This window comes from Hibiscus syriacus, unplaced genomic scaffold (genome assembly GCF_006381635.1).
Source record: "Hibiscus syriacus cultivar Baekdansim isolate YM2019G1 unplaced genomic scaffold, ASM638163v2 tig00117021_pilon, whole genome shotgun sequence".
Lineage (NCBI taxonomy): Eukaryota > Viridiplantae > Streptophyta > Magnoliopsida > Malvales > Malvaceae > Hibiscus > Hibiscus syriacus.
The window spans coordinates 1,241,191-1,264,127 of record NW_024063527.1 but is presented as its reverse complement, the minus strand read 5'-3'; the positions used below and the strand labels follow the sequence as shown (position 1 = coordinate 1,264,127).

Sequence of the window (22,937 nt, the reverse complement as noted above, 5' to 3'; positions counted from 1 at the left end):
TATTGATAATAAAACATAACCGGGAATGAGATTCCCGGCCAACCAAACATGAGAATGTGGGATTCTCATCCCATGAAAATCTCACAATCCTTGAACCAAACACCTCCTAATTGACGAAGGAAATTACATTGTATCATATATGTTATATTTTATAAATAAATGAAAATCGAAACATGGTGTAAGCAATCTCATATACGATTAACATTCATTAATACCATTCGATACCTAAGTAGCAGTCATTACAAAACAAGTAAAATGAAACGAGCATGACATATTAATATACTTAAATGAAATAATATATGCGTATATATATGACCTCAACTATCATAAACATTAATCATAAATACTTCATAAGAGGAAAACAGGTTTGTGCACCCATTTTATACAAAGGCAAGCAGAATTTCACAGTTGACTCGATTTAATTATAAGCCTAAATACCAGGAAAAACTGGCATAACGATTCATACAAGTCCAGAATCTATTTAAAAAACATGTACAAGCTGCCAAACGAACATGAACTACAGAAAGAAATAGTGAGAAAGAAATCCCAAAATCCATGTCCAAATTTCATAAGTGATCGCCATATGAAAAGGGTAAGAATTCATAAAGAAAAAGTTACTTTCTTGATTCCATAAGAAGGGCTCGCTGTTTGGCACTTTTATCTGATGCAACGTCTACCTCACCAGCTGTGTAGCTGCACAAAACAGGAAGAACCCTCTTGTTATTGACTCAATTTCCAAGTATGCCATGAGCACAAAAGCATACAAATCACTTACACATCTAAGTACATGTAAACTCTCAGATGATAAATACCTTGAAGGAATAACTGTTTGGGGAACAAAAGGAGTGTGTGCTGTTTCTCTTTCTGCTGCAGGCCGTTGAGCTTTCTGAAATTCTTTCAAAACTGCTTGAAAGTCTTTTGCAAGTTTGGTATAAGTTACCTTCTTGCTTGCCTACAATTACACGGATATAAAGGGCATCAAGTACTTCCAGAGAGGAGGGGTCAAGCAGTAATAAAAATAATTTCAATGTACGAATTACCATGAGTTCGAAATATAGAACATGAGGAACATCATGAACAACAAACAGTACAGTCATCTCCTTTTCATCGACTAAAAAAGTAAAAGAGAAGGCTGATCGATGAAACCCAAAATCATAACCAAGAAATAAACTGACACTAACTTCAGCACGATGATCTGTTTCACTAGCTTGTTTAAGTTTAGCCGAAGTGTCCTTCACCAATTGTCCAATATGTAGCCTCGTTTTATGCCTGCCAAGTAAGATTTGTTAGGTATACTCCCCACTCATAAATCTAATTACACCATTTAGTCAAAATCAATCAAGAAATGCGTAAGATAGCAACTCGTTGCCCATGCAATACAATGATGAGATCAATGAGTGAGCGAGAAAAATACAAAACCCAACATTATATATAAAAAAACTTATATACTTGTTCAGAGAATTCTGACATTCATCCAAACGACAATGATAATTCGCTGAGCTTTCTCAAAAGTCAAATTGAACTTGACAAAAGGCATTATTTGTCACCCCTAATTAAACACCAGCAAAATTTCCTTAACACCAGCATCTTTAACACCTGTGCAACAAGGGCAACACAGAAACAAACGAAACCGAAGCAGCCTCAATTTTCCATAGTTTTCTTGAAGCTGCTAAATCTAATCTAATTTAACAAAAACGAAACCGAATTTACACAATTCTAAAACAAAAAAAAATCATGAAATATATATATAACAAGAAACGGGAACCTTTGACAAATTCTTCAAGTTCTGAAGCACAAAGCTTAGACACATCGATAGTGTTCTGAACAATGAGACGGTTGTTTGGTAATCTTCTTTTTCTTCGACCTTCTCTAGGGCTTTTAGATTTGGGGGGGGGGGAGAACGAAATGAGGAGCCATTATTGGTTTTAGCAGAACTTTAAAGCGAGAGAGAGCTTCTCTACCTTTGAGAAAAAGTGAACTTAAAAAATGAGCGGCAGAATCCTAAAAAAGGAAAAGGAGATCTGCGAGATATAAAAATTTGCGGGGTTTGTAAATACAAACGCCACTAGAAACAGAAAAAAATGCGGTGAATTTATTAAAAACGCCAAAACAGAAAACATTGCGACTTTATTAAAAGAGCCACTAAAGGTTCTAGGACGATAAAAGACACAAAAATTGCGGCGTTGTAATTAAAAATGCCACTAAAATACTGAAAAATACGGCGTTTGTAGTTAAAAAGCCGCTAAAATACTAAAAATGCGGCGTTTAATAAAAACGCTACTGTATATGATATCTATTGCGACGTTTAAATAAGAAACGCCACTAAAGGTTATGGTGCAATAAAAGACTAAAAAATTGCGGGTTTTGACATTAAAATTGCCACAATATATGAAATCTATTACGACGTTTGACTAAAATATGCCACTAAAGTACATGTCTTTTTTGACGTTTTAATATGTGTAAAATTGGTGGCGTTTACTCTCAAAACGCCCAAACGCCGCAATATGTGTAAAATTGATGATATTTACTCTCAAAATGCTGCCACAAACATATTTTGCTGTAGTGAGAAGAAGAAACAAAAGAAAAAGGCTCATTTCTAAATGTCATAGGGTCTATATACTAACCTTTAGTGTTGATGTCAAGTGTATGACTATGATAGCTACTCGTAGGTTGAAAAGTGAATAGATTCAATTGTTAATAAATCATGTGGACGTGCAGATGATCACACCGAGTGATCATAATTTGTCAAATTATATAGAAATATAAAAGTTTCAAAAAACTATGGAAGTACAACCTATTGTCCATCGGACACATGTTCGATTCCCTAACACTCTTTATCTTTACTACAAATATTTAATTAAATAATTATTTTTTGTTTATTGATGTTGCATTATGCCACGTTAGCTTACTGTACAAATGACAAAGTCACATCAATTTATGATGCTATCTCAAGGCGTTGACTGACTATTTTTATTCGGTTGTACTAAAATGAAACGTTGGGTTTAAAATATTCTAAACAAAAGAATAAGGACCAAAATGATCATTTAATCAAATGTTAGGAGTGTTTTAATGCATTATGCCTTTTGTTATCCATAACATAGTCTAATGTAAAAAAAATATTTATTCCCAATTACGTATCTCTTAATTGAATAACAAATATCCTGGAATGGTGCGGAGACAGTGTATTAGGGAATTTATTTGTGTTTTAGGTTTGAAAGACTAATTTTAATTTTTTATATTGTGACCAATAAAGTGAGGACGTTTATTAGATTAATGAGATGTGTAAATAATTATGGTAAATTACATATTTAGTATCTTATCTATTTTTTTGTTTTTATTTTAATTACTTAATTATTTTTTAATAAAATTCATACATATTATTACATGTTTTTATTTTAGTAATCGATTGTTAATTTTGATAATTGACTTAACAATAAAGTGACGTGTCATAGTATTATAATGATTTTGAACTCTAAAACTTTTATATTCTATAATTTTGAACCTAATTTAAAAACAATTCATAAATTTTATCCTAAATTCCATTTTCTATCCGAAACCTCAAACTTAATATGATATTAGTATATTTTATTTTGAAGAATTAAATTTATTAAATTAGTTTTAAATTAGAATTAAATTGTTAGGGTATGTAAGTTTTAGAAACTACAACTATTAGTATATTGTGTCTTGTCACTTTATCCATTAATTCAACGATTAAATAACGGTTAGTGATAAAAAAATATATAAAATATATATTTTTATTAAAAAAATAATTGAATATCCATTATAATTGTTTATAAGAGATTAATTTGTGTTATAAATTGCAAATTTATGAATTAATAGGATGAAAAATCGACTAATAAAAAATGGTTAAATTGGGAGATAATTCCAACGCTTAAGAAAGGTAACTCTGTTACTCTCATTTCAACCACAAAAGTTGACATCACGTAGAACCCTCAACGTGGCCACACATTAGCCGCACCACATTTATTTTTCTAACATACGCAACATGCGCAGAATTGAAAGCGGCCCTCTCATCTCAACTAACAACCATCCTTATTCCTTATCCTATACCCCTCTTGTGCACGTTAGCCAACATTTATCCCTCCCACATTTAAGGCGCCAAACCAACTCAAAGTCTCCAACGGTCCAAAACTTCATTCGAAAACCGCAATTTTCTTTTGTTGTTTCATGAAACTTCCCCTTTCTCTAACGAATCCGAACATGGCATCCGGGTCAGGGTCGTTAATGTGGTTCCGAAAAGGGCTCCGGATCCACGACAACCCGGCGCTCGAGTATGCTTCCAGAGGATCCACCTGTGTTTACCCTTTGTTCGTGATCGACCCTCACTACATGGAGCCGGACCCAAACGCGTTTTCCCCCGGGTCGACCCGAGCGGGTATAAACAGGATACGGTTCTTATTGGAAAGCCTCGCTGACCTTGACTCAAGTTTGAAGAAACTCGGGTCGAGGTTGTTGGTTTTGAAGGGTGAACCCGGTGAGGTTTTGATTCGTTGCTTAAACGAGGTGATTTTTTTCTTATACTTTACATATATTGTTGTTATGTTAAAAGTTAAAACTCTGAAATATTGTCTTTTTTTTTCAATTTTTTAAAATATTTTTTGTTTATTTTATGGGTTTCTGGCAGTGGGATGTTAAAAAGCTTTGCTTTGAGTATGACACTGATCCATATTATCAAGCTTTGGATAAGAAAGTTAAGGTAAAAACTGTTCATTTATGTTTCTCTTTAATGAACAGTAGTTTATAGTTTTCCTTTAGATTCTCAAATTTTAGTGTTATATCAAAACAAAATTGGCTTCCACCAACAATGTAGTCCGATGGTTGTAACATAATATTTTCAATTAGTTGGAGGTTTAGTGTTTCAGGGAAGATGTATGATTCATGTTATGCAGGGCTGTAAGCCTTTTCTTGTACTAGACATATCTGTGTTACTTGGACTTTGATGTGCGTATAAAATACGAGTACATGTCTAAAAATAGGTATTTCCATTTTCTTCCTAGATTTTCTATGTATGTGGAGTGTCGTTGGAGGAACTAATATTAATACCCATATCCAAATATATGTCAAACATGGGTGTCGAATATGGGCACTTCAAGAAAAATGTAAAGTCGGAAGTCAGAACATCATAGGAACATATGTTGAATTGCATATTACCATTAGTTAAGTTAGAAATTGATCTGTTTAATTAGTGAACAAAGATTGCCTTTGTTTCAACAGAATTATGCTTCTGCAGCTGGAATCGAGGTTTTTTCTCCTGTGAGTCATACGCTGTTCAATCCTGCTGATATTATAGAGAAGGTAAGCAAGAAGTTGGTATCAACAGAGTATGGAACTTTTAGCGTCAAAGTTGTCATTCTTTTTTTGCATACCAAGGATGCTATTTATTGTTTTCTAATCGATAGTTACTTTTCATTAATGCGACAAATGTCTACAAAAGAATGGAGGAAGACCACCATTGACTTATCAATCCTTTTTAAAGCTTGCTGGGGAACCCTTGTGGGCATCTTCCCCACTTTCGGTTGAACTTTCGTCGATTCCTCCTGTCGGGGATGTTGGAAGTTGTGAGATTTTACAAGTTCCAACGCTAAAGGAACTTGGGTATGTGGAAGAGTATCAGGTATGAAGCTATCAATGTTTCAGAAATGTGTCTTTGCTTTAAAGAGCTCTTTATAAAGAAGGGACCCTTGTACAGGATGAATTCACTCCCTTTAGAGGTGGTGAGTCAGAGGGATTGAGGAGGTTGAGAGAAACACTATGTGACAAGGTATGATCTTATCTTTTGGTACTGAACATTGAATTAGTAAAAGCAATATTATGGCCTTGAAGTTTTGGGAAAGGCATTCTTTCGTAGGACGGTGGAATTGATATTGAACTTCTATATCTACCATTAGTAGTACATAATGTAGATAAATGACAGATTATCATGTCCTCTGTTGACTTTATGTGTTTTGGATAACCATGGAAAACTTTTGGTTAACTTTCTTCTTTCATTTTATTTTTAAATAATAGCTTGTGTTAATTCTTATCTGAATTACTGTAACAACATTTTAATCAATTTGATCTTCCTAGTTAAGGCAATAGGGGCATGTATGATGAGAGAGCTGCATTTGATAGTTAGATAAGTTCATTGAGCTTAGGTTGGTCTAGGTGAATATATCAAGCTGAGGAGAAAAAGTTGGCTGCTCTCCTGTCATTGTCATATTTCATCATTGCCTTGATAGGAATGTGTGATTCATACGTGCCTAGTGATATAACATAAAGATGCATCTGGTTTACTTGCAATTGGTCCATCTGTATTTTTCCTTCTAATGTCTTGGTGAGGACAACTTCTAAGCTCCTGCTGAAATGTGAAATCTTCTACGATTTTTCATTAACTGAACCTGATTTCTTGAAAAAATGCTTCAGTTATCTTATTGGCTTTCTCATGTTGTACTTCTTTTAATATTTCAAAACTTGAGTTGTTTATGGCACTCGCATTCATATAACCCCTTTCTTCTACTGTAGGAATGGGTAGCCAATTTCGAGAAACCTAAGGGTGACCCGTCTGCATATATAAAGCCAGCAACAACTGTTCTATCACCTTATTTGAAAGTGAGTGAAAAAAAGATTAACTGATATTGGCTTCGGATTGTACCTTTGATTGTAAAAATTTTGTAATACGCTGATAAAAAAATCTTTAAGAGATCTCACACTATCATTGCTAGCACTTTCTTTTTATTTTGTTCATTCTCTATTCTGTTTCTGATCCTTTTGGCAGTTTGGATGCCTCTCTTCCAGGTATTTTTACCAGTGCCTTCAAGATGTCTATAAAAATGCTAAGAGGCATTCATCACCACCGGTTTCTCTGGTTGGGCAGGTCGGTTTCCTATTACTTGTTCTTCACTACTGTGAGATAATTTTGTTGTTTGGTCTACCTTTCTTTCAAAGATTTGAGAGCTAGATTCCATCTATGCAGTTGCTATGGCGTGATTTTTTCTATACCGTCGCATTTGGAACTCCTAATTTTGACAAAATGAAGGGTAACAAAATATGCAAGCAGGTAGTGCATTTAATGTACTAAACAAAACCTTTTTATGCAAATGTCAGCTTTTTTTTCTTTCTTTCTCCGCATTCCTCTTAGAACCATACAAAAAGAAAAAGGAAAGGAACAAAATAAGTAGAACATTTTTCGGTGCTTGAAGTTGTCAGAGCTTGAATATTGATCATTGCAGCTAAAAGTGTCCAGCAGTCTACCAACAAATCACATGCTTGTTAGCCTAAGAACCACATTGTATTACACTATAGATGACAACCTTTTGAAGTGAGAAGCTCTTCCATATAGGCTTACAACTCCTGTATTTATTCATCCATGTTTGTTTTGTAACTAGAATTGTTTCACCATAATTTCCAAATGATCTGGTTATGTTTGCCTTAAATTGATACCCTGCAATGCAAGTACCGAATATCTAGATGGTTTTGTTTAAAAGCGAGAAAAAGGTAAATGAATGGTTGTGATTGTAACTTCTTGTAGGATGAACTAGCTTGCTTATACTCAGTGTTTTTCGTAAGTTCTCTCACCTCTTTGATAACTGGATTATGAGTATATGGGTTATATTGACATTATTAGGTGCTTTTTCATGTGCTCTGTATCATCCATAAAATTTGAATATTAAGAGGATTAATCATTGATTAATCTTACATGAGACATAACTGACATGCTGCATTGAACTCTGTACTTACTATGTATAAAGCTTTGATGTTATGCAGTTTTGTGATTTCAGATTCCATGGAATGATGATGACAAACTCCTAGCTGCTTGGAGGGAAGCTAGAACAGGTTTCCCTTGGATTGATGCTATCATGGTCCAGGTTTTTGTGGCACAACTTGATACCTTTATCTAATCTTTTGCACATTTGGTGTCATGTTTGTGCATTTTAATTTTATTAACATCATTGTAGCTGCGGAAGTGGGGTTGGATGCACCATCTTGCACGTCACTCTGTTGCGTGTTTCCTTACTCGTGGAGATCTTGTATGTTCTTTTATCATGCTTCAGCACATTTCTTTCTTCTTTCGATCATTTCTCGTCATAAGTTGCATTTCCTTTTCCTAGTTTGTTCATTGGGAAAAAGGACGTGATGTCTTCGAGAGACTTCTAATTGATTCAGATTGGGCAATTAACAACGGGAATTGGCTCTGGCTATCGTGTTCATCGTTCTTTTACCAGGTTCGAACCATAAGTAGACCCTTTTATACTGGAATTAGCTGGATTATCGTATCGATGAATGATATCGGAATGTCCTAGATATTTTTACCGAGTGATATTTCATTATCAAAAGTAGGTTTTTCACAGTAGATACTAGTTTGTTGCTTGTGATCTAGGTTCTTAGAGTTGAAATTTTATTTCCAGAATTGCTGCCAACTTTGCCGTTTACATAACTCGGCTTTTAACATGAATGATTGTTGTTTTCAACAGTATAACCGCATATATTCACCGATATCGTTTGGAAGGAAATATGATCCAAATGGTAATTATATTAGGCATTTTCTCCCCATACTAAAAGGTATTTTTGGTTTCCACCCTTTTCATCGTCATATGTAGTGAAACTGTCATGTGCTAATATCAACATAAGACTTACGATGTTATCGGATCTCAGACATACCCAAGGAGTACATATATGAGCCATGGACAGCTCCACTTAGTGTGCAAACTAAAGCAAAGTGCATTATTGGAAGAGATTATCCGAAACCAGGTTTGTTATCTTATTGTGAGGAATGAGTTTGAAGTTTCATCTCAAGAATGATAATATCCCTCCCTAGCTACTCTTTTATATCAGTGTTGAATCTGCAAGTCCATCGTGTAGTCTTTGTTACGGTTGTAAATGAAACAAGACAGATAGTGAGCTATTCGAGTTTGATCCGGTCAAAACTCGGTCAATACTCGAATTGAATGGACTCAACTCTATTCGAGTTCTTAATGAACTTAAGTGAGCTACTTGATATCAGACTTGAAAAGCTCGCGAGCAACTCAATTTAAATTAAATTATTAATAATATTAATATTTATATGTTGTTGATTTTTTTTAATAAAATACAATATAAGGCCATGATGCACATAAGATTCAGGTTTAAACTCGAGTTCAAGCTTGAATTGAGCTCGAGTTTGAGCTTTTTTAGTTGAGCTAAGTCTAAGAATGTTTCGAGTTTAAGCTTTTTTCGAGCTCAAGTTGAGCTTCAATTTTTGATTTCGAGTTTGAATCGAGCGTGACAATTTTAAGCTCGTGAACTTTCTAGTCGAGTCGAGTTCATCTTTAAACTTTTCGAGTTGAGTCGAATTCAACCATTGTCGAGCTCGGCGGCTCGTTTACTGCCCTAGTCTCTATATAAATTTTCAGATAAGAAGTGTTGTGACAGATCATCTCAACAATTCAATTTGATGCTATGTTACTTTGGTGTGAGTTCCAGATCATCATATAGGATGGTTTGCTTATATCATTGCAATGTATTTCAGTGGTTTCACATGAGACTGCAAGCAAAGAATGCAAAAAGAAAATGGGGGAAGCTTATGCAGTTAACCAGAGGCTGAATGGAGCTGTAAGTGAAGAAGATTTAAGGAATTTGAGAAGAAAATTTGCTGAAGGCGACGAAGAGCAGCAACCCAAACCCAGAAGGCTAAGACAAAAGCTCATAAACTGAACTTCCTATTCTGTACGATTCCACCTAAATCTATCCTTTCTTCTATTTTAGGATATTTGTTAAGATATTTTATTGGATACATTTCTTAAACAAATCGTAATTGTAGGATATTTTGCATGTACAATTTAATAAATATTTGTTAAGATGTTAGAAGATGTTTGCATTTACTATATCTATTTTTTACTCATAGGGACAAACTTAAAAAAATGATTTTCTTTATAATAGGTAAACTACCTATTTCGTCATCATATATTCTAGATTTTCGCTTGAATTTTTTTTAAATTATATTTAACGTTATATATTTTTTATTTTAGTCATCGTTGTTGAGAATTTCATCGTTAGCAATCTTATGATGTTTTTTTAATAAATTTATTTGATTCTTAAGATGTTATAATTTTACCAAAATATATATTTAACTTATATTACATTATCACCACTAAAATATTCTTTTGTTAAGTTAAGGTCCAAAACTAGGACCTTTCACATAAAATAATAAATATTTTTCAAAATAAAGGGACAATAGCCTTTTGAGCCTTTACACAACAATGATTCCGTTGGATATAAATCCAGGAATAATTTAGGTACCTATTGAAATTTAAGGGTTTATTTGAATGTAATAAGAATATAAAAATTTAAATAAATTATAAAGTTAAAATAATTTATTTATTATATTAATCTTTTTATTTTTGTTTTTTTATTATAGAAAATCTATAATTTTATTAAAAAAAATATCCATAATTACAATGAAAATTTACGAGCATAACAATAAGCGTAAACTAAATTATATTTAGGACATTTTCCTATGACTATTGACACAAAAGCTATCCACATAGATCACACAAGTACCATAAAAAGGAAAATGTTAAAAAGACCTAACCAATGCTCGAACAAAATAAAGAGACGAATAAATCTAACGGCATCGGCAAACGAACTACAAAAGGGGATGAAACTACTGAAAGATCACCGAAAAATCGTAAATAAGAGTGAAGCGACATGAGAAAACTACCCACGAGCGTAAAATACGTATCCAAATCAATCCAAGGGTCCAAAATAAGAAATTTAAGTGTGATAACAAATAAACGTCATCTTGATGAGTCGTGACGATGCCAATCCAACCCTGAGAAAAATATAACCGAAAACAACGAAAAAAAATCGTAAACTACTAAAAGGCAGAGAAAACATACTATAAAAACATAGATAAACGTGTCACAAAAGTAGAGAACATGTCACAAAGACATAATTATCCTTATTTACGTGTATTTCATGTGTTATATAAATTTGTATTATAAATTATATATAATTTTTTAACGCGGTAATAATCTATTTTATTTATGTTTTATCATATTCATATATTCATGTCATATTTGTTTTTTTTATGTTTTTTATATTTGAATTATTTTTATTTTGTATCTTTATCCTATCTTAATTTATATAGATTATCATATTTATTTAAATTGAATTTTAAATTTTATTTATAAAAAATATTAAAATATAAACAATTATTAAACTTTGAAATAGTTTTTGATAAATCTGTACTATAATAGTATAAGGAAAGAACAAGTCAAGATTTTGCCGCTGAAACGGGGGCAGCCGTTAAAAACTTGCACAAAGTTCGCACAAGTAACGAAAATGGTACGTGCCAAAATAAACAGCGAACGCTGAAAAAGAGAGGGAAAACTGCAATCGCTCCTAAAAGAACGCCTAAAAATAACCCCCCCCAAAAAAGATTAAAAATCTTTGGAATTCAGAGATATGTGGAGAAGGCTACTTACTTCACACTTCAAAACCCTAGCCACCGTCCCATGCCGATCCTCTTCTAAAACGCCGCCGCCGCTTCCCCGTTTCAAATCTCACGTTTCTCCATCCCCTTCCGCTTATTTCCTCACTCACCGCTTCTCTTCCTGTTCAGGTAAGTCTAATTTCCATTGATCCTCGTAAACGTGTCATTTTGGTTTCGAGCTTTGCATCCCTTTTGCAAGTCTTTTAATATGTATTTGTTTCTATATGAATATTTTAGATCTGTGCTTAATGTGAATTGAAATTTGAAGATGTAAAAAGTTTGATTTCCTGCATCCGACATTGATTTCGATTGGTTTGGAATGTGTAGCGCATACTGCAGTGAAGGAAAGGGTTGAGGATGTAATGCCTATCGCCACTGGTCATGAGCGCGAGGAGCTTGAGGCTGAGCGCGAGGTATTTTTCCTCTTACACTCTTTGTTTTGGTTTCAAAACGTGAGAGGATTTCTTGTGATTGAAGATTATTGTTATAAGCGTAATTCGTGACTAAATTTAATTTACTGCCGTCCCTGTTTATGCATCAAGCTGGTACTTTTTCATCCTCAATTTAATTTTTTTTGTTTTCTTTTGCTTAGGGAAAGAAAATCCTTGAAGATGTAAACAACCCAGTAGGTCCTTTTGGCACAAAGGTTAGTGTGGGTTTCAATGTTTTTCACAGCCTATCACGATGGAAGAACCTATACTTGATCACAAAAATCTGCGTCTTACTTCACTTGACCCACCTTTTTATACATATATGTTAAATCAAGGGTGACTAGTACTCTTCTTTTGTGAATATATCATTTTGATTTGGGCCTCTTTATATGGTGATAATACCCCTTTTTTCCTGTTGGAAACTGGATACTGACCATTTTGAATATAAGAATGATGTAGACTTTTGATGGTTGAAGTAATTTTATCTGCTTGTAGGATGCTCCAGCTGTTGTTAAGTCCTACTACAACAAGAGAATAGTTGGATGCCCAGGAGGTGAAGGTGGTAAGATCCTCTCATTAGTTCGCTGTTTCTCTTTTTCTAACTTCAATTATTGTATTCCTTCTCAGATTTATATGAAATTGAGCCATTCTGCTTGATCTAATATTTTATTTAATTTGACTTGCATATTTAAAAAATGCAGAGGATGAGCACGATGTTGTCTGGTTTTGGCTGGAAAAAGGCAAGCCACATGAGTGCCCAGTTTGCTCACAGTATTTTGTGGTAGGTGGATATATTGAATTAGAAGACATTCATAAACTTTTAGTAGGCATATTATTAAGCTCGCATATAAATGCTATTTTCTTTGCAGTCATCTGATTCAATGCCTGTTAAGATATTTCTCTTGGCCTATACAATGGTTCAACAATAACTCTAAATGATGAGAATTGATTGTTAATGATCTGTGACCTTGTGCGATATATAAATGGTGTTGGTTTATCTATTCATAGGGAAGCTTGTGAAGAGCATGTTTGATCGACCAGTTCGTGCAATATGTAACTTATGTATATCGATGCGATGTTGTTAACTTGGTTTTTGTTACTTTATCTTTTACTCCATAAATTGATCAGTGGATACAAGTAAGAATCATGTATTAGATTGAGCTGCAATGTCTGATCAATAAGAGATTGTAGTCCTTTAGATCACCCCTGAAAGGCGTGAATGAAACTACAATGACATTGCTTTGCTTGAAGTGCTCAGGTTGTCTCCGGCTCCTGCATTATAGGATTTTTCCTAATTATTTCGTTTGATGTTTGGCAGCTGGAAATTGTGGGTCCTGGAGGTCCTCCAGATGGACATGGTGAAGATGATCATCATTAGTTGCAACTTTCGATTTCTCGAAATAAAATTTTGGAGATGATGGAATGATGTCCAGCTTTGGATGCACCTTCAAATTTTAAAACCAAGGTTTGTCTTGTTTTGTTTTCATTGGCCCTCGGATCTAATGGTCATTTGAGATGGTATCTCCATTTTTTTCCTGCCAATTTAGACACAGGGTGGTCGTGTTTTTCAACTATGGATCGTTTTAGGTTAACAAATAATCCATGGCGGCCTTAGCATTCTTCCATTTGGTATGTCGTCCCTAGATGTTTCAATTTATTTTTCATATCGTATCTGTTTCTTGGACTCGAATGTGAGTATTGGATATTCTAATATCATATTGTATCAAACATCAGTACTTAAATAAAAATGGTGAATTTGAGGTACATAACTGGGATTCAATTGCCTTGTGCAGTAGTCATGAACATTTATTAGTTGCGTGTATATATATATATATATATATTGCCATTCTTGAATCTTTTATATTTTCTAATTTTGGATGAATGGACTTGGTAGCAAGTGCCGTATAAATGTAATGATTTTAATTTGGATCCTTGTATATGTGCGTGTTGAGTAATCTGATTATTCATGAATTGATCCTCAAACTTTTTAAACATTCCAATTTCATCCCAAACTATATGTATATATTAATCAATAATCGCATCTATTGTTAATAAAATCGTTAGGCCAAATTATATTATTATATGTTTTGAAAACTAAAATTTAAGTTAAATTATGATTGAAATAAATTACATATTTGTATGAATTATGTTACACGGGTTTCTTGATGGTAACTTCTTAGATTGCAATCAAAATAGCTATGCAATTTATATGATTTGTTATGGAGAATATAATATTTTCAATTTCAACTTAAAATATTATCCTGTTTACTCTAAAACGTTACACAGTTGATAAGTTTTTTTTATTACAACCGATTGCAGCTTTTTTTAACATTACAGTAACCGATTTATTTTAGACTCCAAAAAAATCTATAGGATCAATATGGCTTAAAATGAAAATATTTTTGAATGAGGAAACTATATATAATAAGAGGAAATCCTTAAAAATCTTTGAACATTTTTTTATTTGAACAAAGGTTATCAACTCTGTGTTTACAATATTTTATCGCAAGCAGAGAGTGATCGCTATCTGACTACAGAACTTGTAAATTCTATGGACTACAAACAACAAATTGGTTGATAAAAATGTAGGCAACATCCAAATGGCAGAGCTTTATGTTCTGCTTTATTAAATAAAGTAGAGGGTAAACTACTCAACTAACCACTTAACTATGGGGTTGGTGTTGATATAATCACCATACTTTTAATTTTGACAATACAGCCTTGAAACTATTTAATTTGTTTTATTGTAGTCACTTGTTGTTACAAAACAAACGGTGTTGCTGGCGTGGACCTCTGACTCGTGGTGAGTCAATAATAGTCATACTCATGGTGGTGGCGTGAGAAATATTTACGGCTAAAATTTAAAAGAATACTAAAGAGGAAAAATATTTTTTTAATAGTTTGAGGTAATTATAAGAGTTATATCTCCTCAGAATCTTTTTTAATGATTGACAACATATAGATACAACATATTTACTTGATCCCGGATCTCAAAGGAGAATAACACTTCAACCACCGACCGTTTGATTGGTTCTAAATGGGGAAACATGTTAATAACAACGACTAAAAATAATGAAATTTATTGAGTACATGCAACAGTAGATTGAGAGAAAAAACAATATTTTGTATTGCCTATAATGATTTGCTAACCATAAAATGTTGATTTGTACGTTCAAATTCAAACTATAACAAGAACAGAGTTCAATTGCATCAATGATGGTTAAAAACACGAGAGAGAGCCGTCTTTGATCAGTGTAATATATTTTCTAGAATTTTTTAACCCTAAATTCTACCGATGGTGAGATAAGAAAATAATAATGACAAATAGTTTTTAGTTATGTGAAAATAAATGTATGAATATATTTAATTTTAATTGGTTGAAAATATTTCGAATATACACTATCTTATAATCATCTTATAATAATAAAAGAAATTAAGAATCAATCTAAATAATAAACTTAACCAAAGTGAAAAACGTATAATTTAGGGATTAAAAAATGCATTAAGTCTAAGTTATATTAGAATATTTTCTGAAACACAATATAATAAATCACATCATTACTCACTAAAGTATCGATCACAATAACGTTTTTCTCTATTTTGGCCACACCGTTAAAAAAACAGTATATGTTTACCTTTAATAAATTAATATGGAAAAAAAACAGTTGAGTGAATTTGATGTTCATGGATTCAAAACACTTAAAAAATATGAAGTAGCGAGCTCTTAACTTTTATATTCGTAAAGCTTTTACATGACATTCAGACCGTGCAAGATCACGAGGAAACAAGATTATTAACACTACATCACCATTGCTTGTTTCTTCAAAGACTCACGCTTACAAACTGTCTTGAACTCCGACGCCTTCAACCGAGCTGCACATCTTCCTCCGATAAAACCCGAGAACATGTTCAACCTAGAGGATATGGGTTCGAATGAGAAGGAATGATCATTACGCGTGTAGAAAACAAACGTAACATTCTGACGCCGGGTTTAGTAACGTTAATTGTAACCCAATTTCTTCATATCTTTGGAAAACAAAGACGGAAATCACTAACAATGGAAGATTCAACCTTTAAAAGTTTTCCCAAGAACTAGAGGGTCTCGGAGACTCATATCGCCAAGCATTGGTATATTTATGTAATATATAAAGGTCAGTGAAGAAAAACGTTAACGAGATTATTAATGGAATCGGATTACTACTCACAAAATGCACGGATAAGAGGGTTTGGTACGGAATTCTATTAACATCACTTTCTGCTTCGGCTCCCAGTACCGGCAAATGTCCTCACGCTGATGGGTTCAGCTGAATTAACCAAGTCTCTCTGGCCGACAGAAGTGCTTGCCCGGAATCCATGAGTATGCGGAGAACTTGGTCCGCTCCCCTTGGAGGCTTCAGTCTCCAACGTCTTAGCTTCATCTGTCAGCATTGATAACTGTTTTAACAGAAAATGTTCAAGTCTCGAACGTAGAATTTAGACCGGAAAGATTTAGATGATATCATAAACCACAAAAGAGAGCATACATCATTTCTGAACCCAAAGACCAACAAAATAAATTAAGACACCAAGTCTTAAATTTTTCTTTTCTTTTTAAATCAATCTTTTATATCTGCAACTCTTCTTTGTTTTAAATAAGACAACAATCTCTTTATTTTCTCTGTTTTCTAACTTTTCTTCTAATTTCCATTGCTAATCTCATTGCAAGCTATGAATCATTGAAAGCGATACTCATATCCAGAGTTATAAATCATTGAAGTAATCTGGACATGTCTTCACAAATTTGATGAACGGAGTTGCGAACTCTCCATCTATCGGAATTTCCAAGGATAGGTCTGATAAGTTTCCCTAAGAGTAAATATAACTGCTATCTTAACTATAAAACAATTTAATTTCATTCTGTACCCGAATTTCATTCTCCTTTAATCGATCCTGAAGTGCACTGATGGCAGGACTTAAACTGCAAATTAATAAGGAACATGAGTACAAACATAAAAGCATCACAAATAATTGAAAGGGGTTTGCATCTGTTTCTAACCAATATTCGATTAACTTGCACATGGAAGCTTGATATGTAGATGTGTGATGGATGAAAGAAAGGGGATGCACTTTGCCATCTCTGAGTCAAATGAAGTGAAAGGTAGAATCAGCAATAAAATAATAAGTTTACGGTAGGAGAAATCAAAATACTTTCCCCTTTCCCATAAAATAAAACCTCATATTTTGCAAGATGGCTTGGTTATATGCTGCCCGCTCCTCTTCATATAGTACACGTTGCAAATCCGTGAATGACCTTAACGGCGAGTCAAGGTTAACAAGAGAAGATGTTGGCAAAACATGAAGAGGAATTTCTTTCCGGACATACTCTGCACCGCTGTCAACACACAAAAAAGAAATACCAGTATCTCAAATTCACAGTTTCTTAAACTCTATATGCCATACTAGCAAGCTGTTTCGGTGTTGGTGCATGTGCAAACCAAAAGATCTTCATTACACAAATCCAGGATATGCAAGTTTCAAATCCAAAAAGGTATTGCACGGTCAAGTACATACTCATGTATACCTCATGTCCAAATTCGAGCGGTACATGGCTTCTTGAATGCTTTCCGACATATCCAGGGGATCAATATCAACAACAGCATTCTGTACATTATTGGTATTATGGTAACCTCTGACTTGATCATGCCCTAGATGGTTCGCATCAGCATCAGCGAAGAAACCTCCCAAGTCTACAGATCGTCCACCACCCTAGTCAAATCCCACATGCACGAACATTTTAAAGAGAACCATAAGGAAAAACAAGCCTAAAATATCATGTGGAACATAAAAGCACAAAAGCATAATACACCGAAGAGTAATCTTTAAGAGTAGTTACTGGCTTACTGCTAACCATCCAAAAAAAAAGTTGGTCAACAGTTGACACTATTGGAGAACACATCTTTCTGCATTTTTTCCTGGAAAAGAGCTTAATAATGTGACATCATCTACACAGCTGATGCCACATACAGAAAAAAGCTCAGCATTTTGTTTTCTTCTTCTTTCCTAATCATTTAGTTCAGCCAAGATTTTTTTTATTGCTTCTGCTTTTCTTCTTAAATCACATCAAAATAGGTATCAGAGCCTAATTAGATCCCAGGGTTTTCCATTAAGACGATGGTTGGGCGTATTAGTGGTCGAGGAAGAGGAAGAGAAAGAGGAAATCGCTGTCAAGAAACAGACATGGTTGCACAATGTCAGACTGAAGAATTGTTGTGTGCAGTTTATGCTTGGCTGCAACAGAAACAAGTGGGAACCCTGATGAAGTTTCTAAAAGGTGCACACAACCAGTTTGACATACTAAAATGTAGTCTTACTCAAGCATCTTATTTTGGTGAGGAAGAAAACTTTCATGATGTTGGACACGCATATCACGTGGAATGAGTTGGGTTGGCGGAGCAATTGGTGCATGCGCTTGAATTAAACAATGGTGGAACTATTACCGAAGTCAATGAGTTTCTAGGCAAGATGCATAAAGAAGAGTATGCTCTCTTAGATCCTATTTATGATGAGTGTCCTGAAGAAAGTGAAGAAGTTTGTATCCAGTTGGTAAAAATTCTTTTATAATTCATAGAATGAAAGCCACACCCTCAAAAGAAGAGGACAATCGAAGGAGAGCCTAAATCCCTTCGATATCCCAAGGGACACAACATCATGTGATGATCTTGGACAAAAAAGCTGATTCAATTCCTACAATTGAAACAAATTATCACAAGAGAAAATTAAGTGTTGAACTCAAGAAAAGGCAGGAAAACTTGGAAGGCAAGTTACAGTGTGACGCTGATGCAATCTTTCAGAGAAAATGTCAACATGAAAGCCGAGTTTCCAAAAGCTGTTGCTAAAAATCGCGTTCTAGTTGTCTAGAGGAAGTCAATGGCTAGTGGCTGAAATTCATGAATGTGGCAAAGTTATCTTTGGAGGATGAGTCGCAGAAAATTCATTGGAGTATTAAATCAGAATTTGACAATTTTAAAGGCAATCCACAAAGGTGGAAGAAGCTGGACTCAAAGAAGATAATTTGGCTCTACTTTTTGTGTAAACTGACATTGATTCTGAACATAAGAAGCAGATTGCATCTACAAGATATTTCCTTGAAGCATGGTTAGGTTCACAAATTGATTTTGATATGCTGGAGGCCGTAATTAAACATATTTGCTGCTATGAAGCTGATGGAGCTGGTCTTGTTTTCCTTATAGATTGGGATGATACTTATAAGTTCCTTGTCAAGATTAAAGTGATTAGCTTTCTTGGGAATCTTAGCAAGTGTATGATTCTTTCTCTACATGGTTCTATGCTAATCGTTAATCAATGAGAAATATTTTATCATCCTCCACCTAACAAGCTAAAAATTGTTTTGGCAACAAATATTGCAGAATGTAGCACCAAACATGGATGATATTGTGTATGTTATAGATTATGGTTGAAAAGTACCAAAGTTTTATCGCTGGAGTTGAGTTTTCCAAGCAGGAAGAACAGCACAGGAGCTTTACAGTTATGTTATTATTTAGTCTTAATTAATAATTATTAGACATATAGATAGACAGCTAGGATTATTAGTTTTCTATTAAGGTTTAAATCTAGGGTTAGGATCCTAAGTTATCATTAGTTTAAATCTATTGCTGGAATTAAAACTTTATTTCTAACCCTAGTATAAATAAGCTGATGGAGCTGCTATGAAGCTGGTCTTGTTTTCCTCATAGATTGGGATGATACTTCTAAGTTCCTTGTCAAGATTAAAGTGATTAGCTTTCTTGGGAATCTTAGCAAGTGTATGATTCTTTCTCTACATGGTTCTATGCTAACCGTTAATCAATGAGAAATATCTTATCATCCTCCACCTAACAAGCTAAAAATTGTTTTGGCAACAAATATTGCAGAATGTAGCACCAAACATAGATGATAGTGTATGTTATAGATTATGGTTGAAAAGTACCAAAGTTTTATCGCTGGAGTTGAGTTTTCCAAGCCAGGAAGAACAGCACAGGAGCTTTACAGTTATGTAATTATTTTAGTCTTAATTAATAATTATTAGACATATAGATAGACAGCTGGGATTATTAGTTTTCTATTAAGGTTTAAATCTAGGGTTAGGATCCTAAGTTATCATTAGGGTTTAAATCCATTGCTGGAATTAAAACTTTATTTCTAACCCTAGTATAAATAAGCTGTAAAATAGTTACAGCCACATCATTATTATTCTTATTATTTTCTTCGAATTAATGGAGAAACTATAAACTTTTATAACCCTATGTTTTCAGGTTCCAACTTCTGTAGAACTTTTTTTTTAGCCTTATTTCTTCTGATTACTGCTCTTTCCCGTTTTAAACCACATCCTAATGACCTATTTTAACTTCAACAATCATAAATTGCACCTGACTAGATCCTTGAATGGACCTGGAATCACTACAGTCTTGCATGTGACTGTCTACTTGTGCAGATCCAGATGTCACCAATGGATTTCCATTACTTAAAGATAACTCGAGATCAATAACTGGGTTTCTATTCACTGGCGATAAAGCAATTGGTCCTGAAACATGGCTCTGCTTCCCATCCGATGACTGAAAAGCAATGACTTGAATTCTTCCCACCTGAAATCATCACAATTATATTTATTGACCTTTCAAGATTTCTTAAAAAAAACTTTTATAGATTGGTTTGAATTTAGTATGAATGAAGCACTAACCTTGTTTGTATCTTCGCTAAAACAAGAAAATATAAGCCCAATAAATCCAGAATCTAAAAGTTGATACATAGCCTGAGACCGCACATCTGCAGAATTCCAGCAACCAATTATATATGCAAAGTTATCATGACCAATAAACAATCTGCCTATGCCTACACAATTAAGAATACTTTTCTTAACAATCAAGTTTCACCAATAAGCAAGCACTCTCATATTGGCTACACAATGTCACAGGTTTAAATTCTAAGGATGTGGTTCCACACTTGCGCAGTTGACAATTTTTAGAACTAGAAAATCAAACACCTTAATTTGCATCCGTTGGATTAAATATAAAACGCATCCAACAGTTAATAGAAAGTGTGCCCGAAAATTGAATAACCTAGAAATGCAAAATGGATTAAGCACTTGTCCATTCAATGGTTCATGATACAAGTAAACAAATTAAAACAACTTCAGATTTCGAAAAGGTAACCATACATGAAATGATATATTCATTAAAACTGAAACAGCAGAATGCACCAAAAAAAAAACAATCTCGTTATTCTTCCAACATATTTTGATAGAAAGCTTCAAACATATTAATATATTTTTCATAGCAAAGTGCTAGAACAGCAGATTAAACTTTTTGAAAAACAGAACTACTCGTTCAAAACTTACCAACATGAGAAGGAAGAACAGTAATATGGGGATGTGAATGGTACCACCCAATCACCCTTGTCGTTCTGCCAGTCGATGCAGTCATTCTGTGATTTGAAGTTAATTTCACAACTAAACTAACAATCTCGAACATGTCACAATGAATCTGAACACGTAAAAAATATTCATAATCAAATCAGTATTAGCTTTGCACTTTTCTGTTGAATGACTTTTGGTTGTGAAAATTTACAATTTTAGGTTATCACTTAAACTGCTTTAGTGAAAGCAGGTAAGGAAAGCACTTATCATTTCAGATTAAGCACAGTGCAAGCGTGTTTATAACTAATGCTTGAGATCATCATGCAAACTACTAACATGAACACAATAAACTCATTTCTCTTAGGCACTTATTTGATTTACGATATCTAAATTATCACCAAGTAATCATAGGAAAGGCCAAGACTAGTGTCTACAAAATCAATTTCTTATACTGTAATGAACAGAAAATAAAACCACAATTTCTTAACAAAGAAAAAAATGCACAAAGATTTAAGGATATATCAGCTTGAGCTGACGCAGCAGCCAACTGTTCAGGATTTGTCTCGACTCGGTCCTTTCGACGATCAGAACGTGATTGTGGTGATGCTCCCCATATGAATGCAGTAACATTTCCATCTTTTGAGTACTGTAATTTGCAAGAGGTGGACAAAGCAACATAAACCAAGTCATGTCATATAAACCAAAAAACAGAATGACAAAACTGCAAGATGAAATTACCCATACTCCTTTTAGCATGAACCAAGGTTAAAAAAGACCAGATTTTTAATCGGATAACTTCTGTATACAGCGATTCGAGTTCATCGGACCGTGTTTCGGTAAAAAAAAAGTTTATCACTTTCTCTATAGCAACAATCCACAAAGACAAACTGAACCAATTACTTTTGAGCAACACATAGTAAAACTTACATCTGTTATTGTATTAAAATAATGCAATAAGTGGATTTTCCCCATTCAAAATGAGGGGGAAAGAGAGCAAACATATAAATTACAAGAACATAGATAAAATTCGAAAGAATTTAATAAAATTTGGCTTAAAAGTTAAAATACAAGAATTCAATTCATCTAATTTTTTCTTATGTATAAAAAAACACAAAGAATTTCAAAATTAATCTCCCAGTCAACATTAGTCACCATATATAAATTTCACTGCAAAAAAAAACGAATAATTTAAAGTTCGAAAAGGAAAAGATATAAAAAAAAGGAAAGGCAAACCTCAATATCACCGAGAAGAAGACCCATGATCTCTTCAGTTTCAGTGGACAATGCATGCGTGAGACAAGTTAACCACACATCCTCTGACATTTTCACACATGTTAAAGACATTCTCTTTATCAATATTTTTTTCTCTCTTTTCTTCAAAAAGAATCTGTTTTTCCCCTCTGGTCCTGTGCTTTTAGATTCAAGATCTTTAGAAGATTTTCACCATTTTTCTCTGTAGAAGGGTTTTTGATTGGGATGGAGGTGCGATAGATCTTGTTGGAGTGGAAATTACCAAGATAAATACACTACAATCGGTTCTAATTTATTTGTTTGTAACCATAAACTCTAGACCGTTGACTTCTTGTTGTACATTAAAAAAAAAGAAGAGAAAATTATCTCAGTGACCAAAAATACCTTATAATAT

At 33.7% G+C, this 22,937-nt stretch overlaps 3 protein-coding genes across 7 annotated transcripts; 2 read left to right on the top strand and 1 right to left on the bottom strand.

Moving 5' to 3' along the window:
- The first annotated feature begins 4,076 nt into the window (after positions 1-4,076).
- On the top strand, positions 4,077-10,061 carry LOC120195943 ((6-4)DNA photolyase). Of its 3 annotated transcripts, none has more exons than XM_039197870.1 (15): positions 4,077-4,524; positions 4,646-4,717; positions 5,236-5,316; positions 5,498-5,635; positions 5,711-5,782; positions 6,523-6,609; positions 6,776-6,874; positions 6,974-7,057; positions 7,779-7,865; positions 7,956-8,027; positions 8,109-8,222; positions 8,472-8,559; positions 8,653-8,748; positions 9,506-9,695; positions 10,033-10,061. In XM_039197870.1, exons 1-14 carry the CDS (start codon positions 4,189-4,191, stop codon positions 9,688-9,690), a joined length of 1,611 nt encoding a protein of 536 aa, XP_039053801.1. In that variant the 5' UTR covers positions 4,077-4,188; the 3' UTR covers positions 9,691-9,695; positions 10,033-10,061. The 3 variants fall into 3 exon arrangements, with proteins under 3 accessions (XP_039053801.1, XP_039053800.1, XP_039053802.1); XM_039197869.1 differs by having other exon boundaries at positions 4,079-4,524; positions 5,456-5,635; XM_039197871.1 differs by lacking the exon at positions 7,779-7,865 and having other exon boundaries at positions 4,080-4,524; positions 5,456-5,635.
- A 1,336-nt stretch (positions 10,062-11,397) lies between these two features.
- LOC120195761 (cytochrome c oxidase subunit 5b-1, mitochondrial-like) lies at positions 11,398-13,539 on the top strand. Its single transcript, XM_039197685.1, has 6 exons — positions 11,398-11,599; positions 11,798-11,883; positions 12,063-12,116; positions 12,397-12,463; positions 12,603-12,682; positions 13,220-13,539. The coding sequence occupies exons 1-6, from the start codon at positions 11,443-11,445 to the stop codon at positions 13,277-13,279; spliced, it is 504 nt and encodes a 167-aa protein (XP_039053616.1). The 5' UTR covers positions 11,398-11,442; the 3' UTR covers positions 13,280-13,539.
- A 2,076-nt stretch (positions 13,540-15,615) lies between these two features.
- On the bottom strand, positions 15,616-22,794 carry LOC120195798 (lys-63-specific deubiquitinase BRCC36-like). 3 transcript variants are annotated; one of them, XM_039197720.1, is made up of 12 exons: positions 22,737-22,742; positions 22,526-22,666; positions 21,813-21,938; positions 21,275-21,362; positions 20,618-20,703; positions 20,307-20,522; positions 17,462-17,646; positions 17,114-17,272; positions 16,937-17,017; positions 16,804-16,858; positions 16,107-16,335; positions 15,616-15,815 (listed from the first exon to the last, which is right to left on the bottom strand). In XM_039197720.1, exons 1-11 carry the CDS (start codon positions 22,737-22,739, stop codon positions 16,150-16,152), a joined length of 1,326 nt encoding a protein of 441 aa, XP_039053651.1. In that variant the 5' UTR covers positions 22,740-22,742; the 3' UTR covers positions 15,616-15,815; positions 16,107-16,149. The 3 variants fall into 3 exon arrangements, with proteins under 3 accessions (XP_039053651.1, XP_039053652.1, XP_039053653.1); XM_039197721.1 differs by having other exon boundaries at positions 22,526-22,794; XM_039197722.1 differs by lacking the exons at positions 22,526-22,666; positions 22,737-22,742 and having other exon boundaries at positions 21,275-21,642; positions 21,767-21,882.
- Positions 22,795-22,937: the final 143 nt, after the last annotated feature.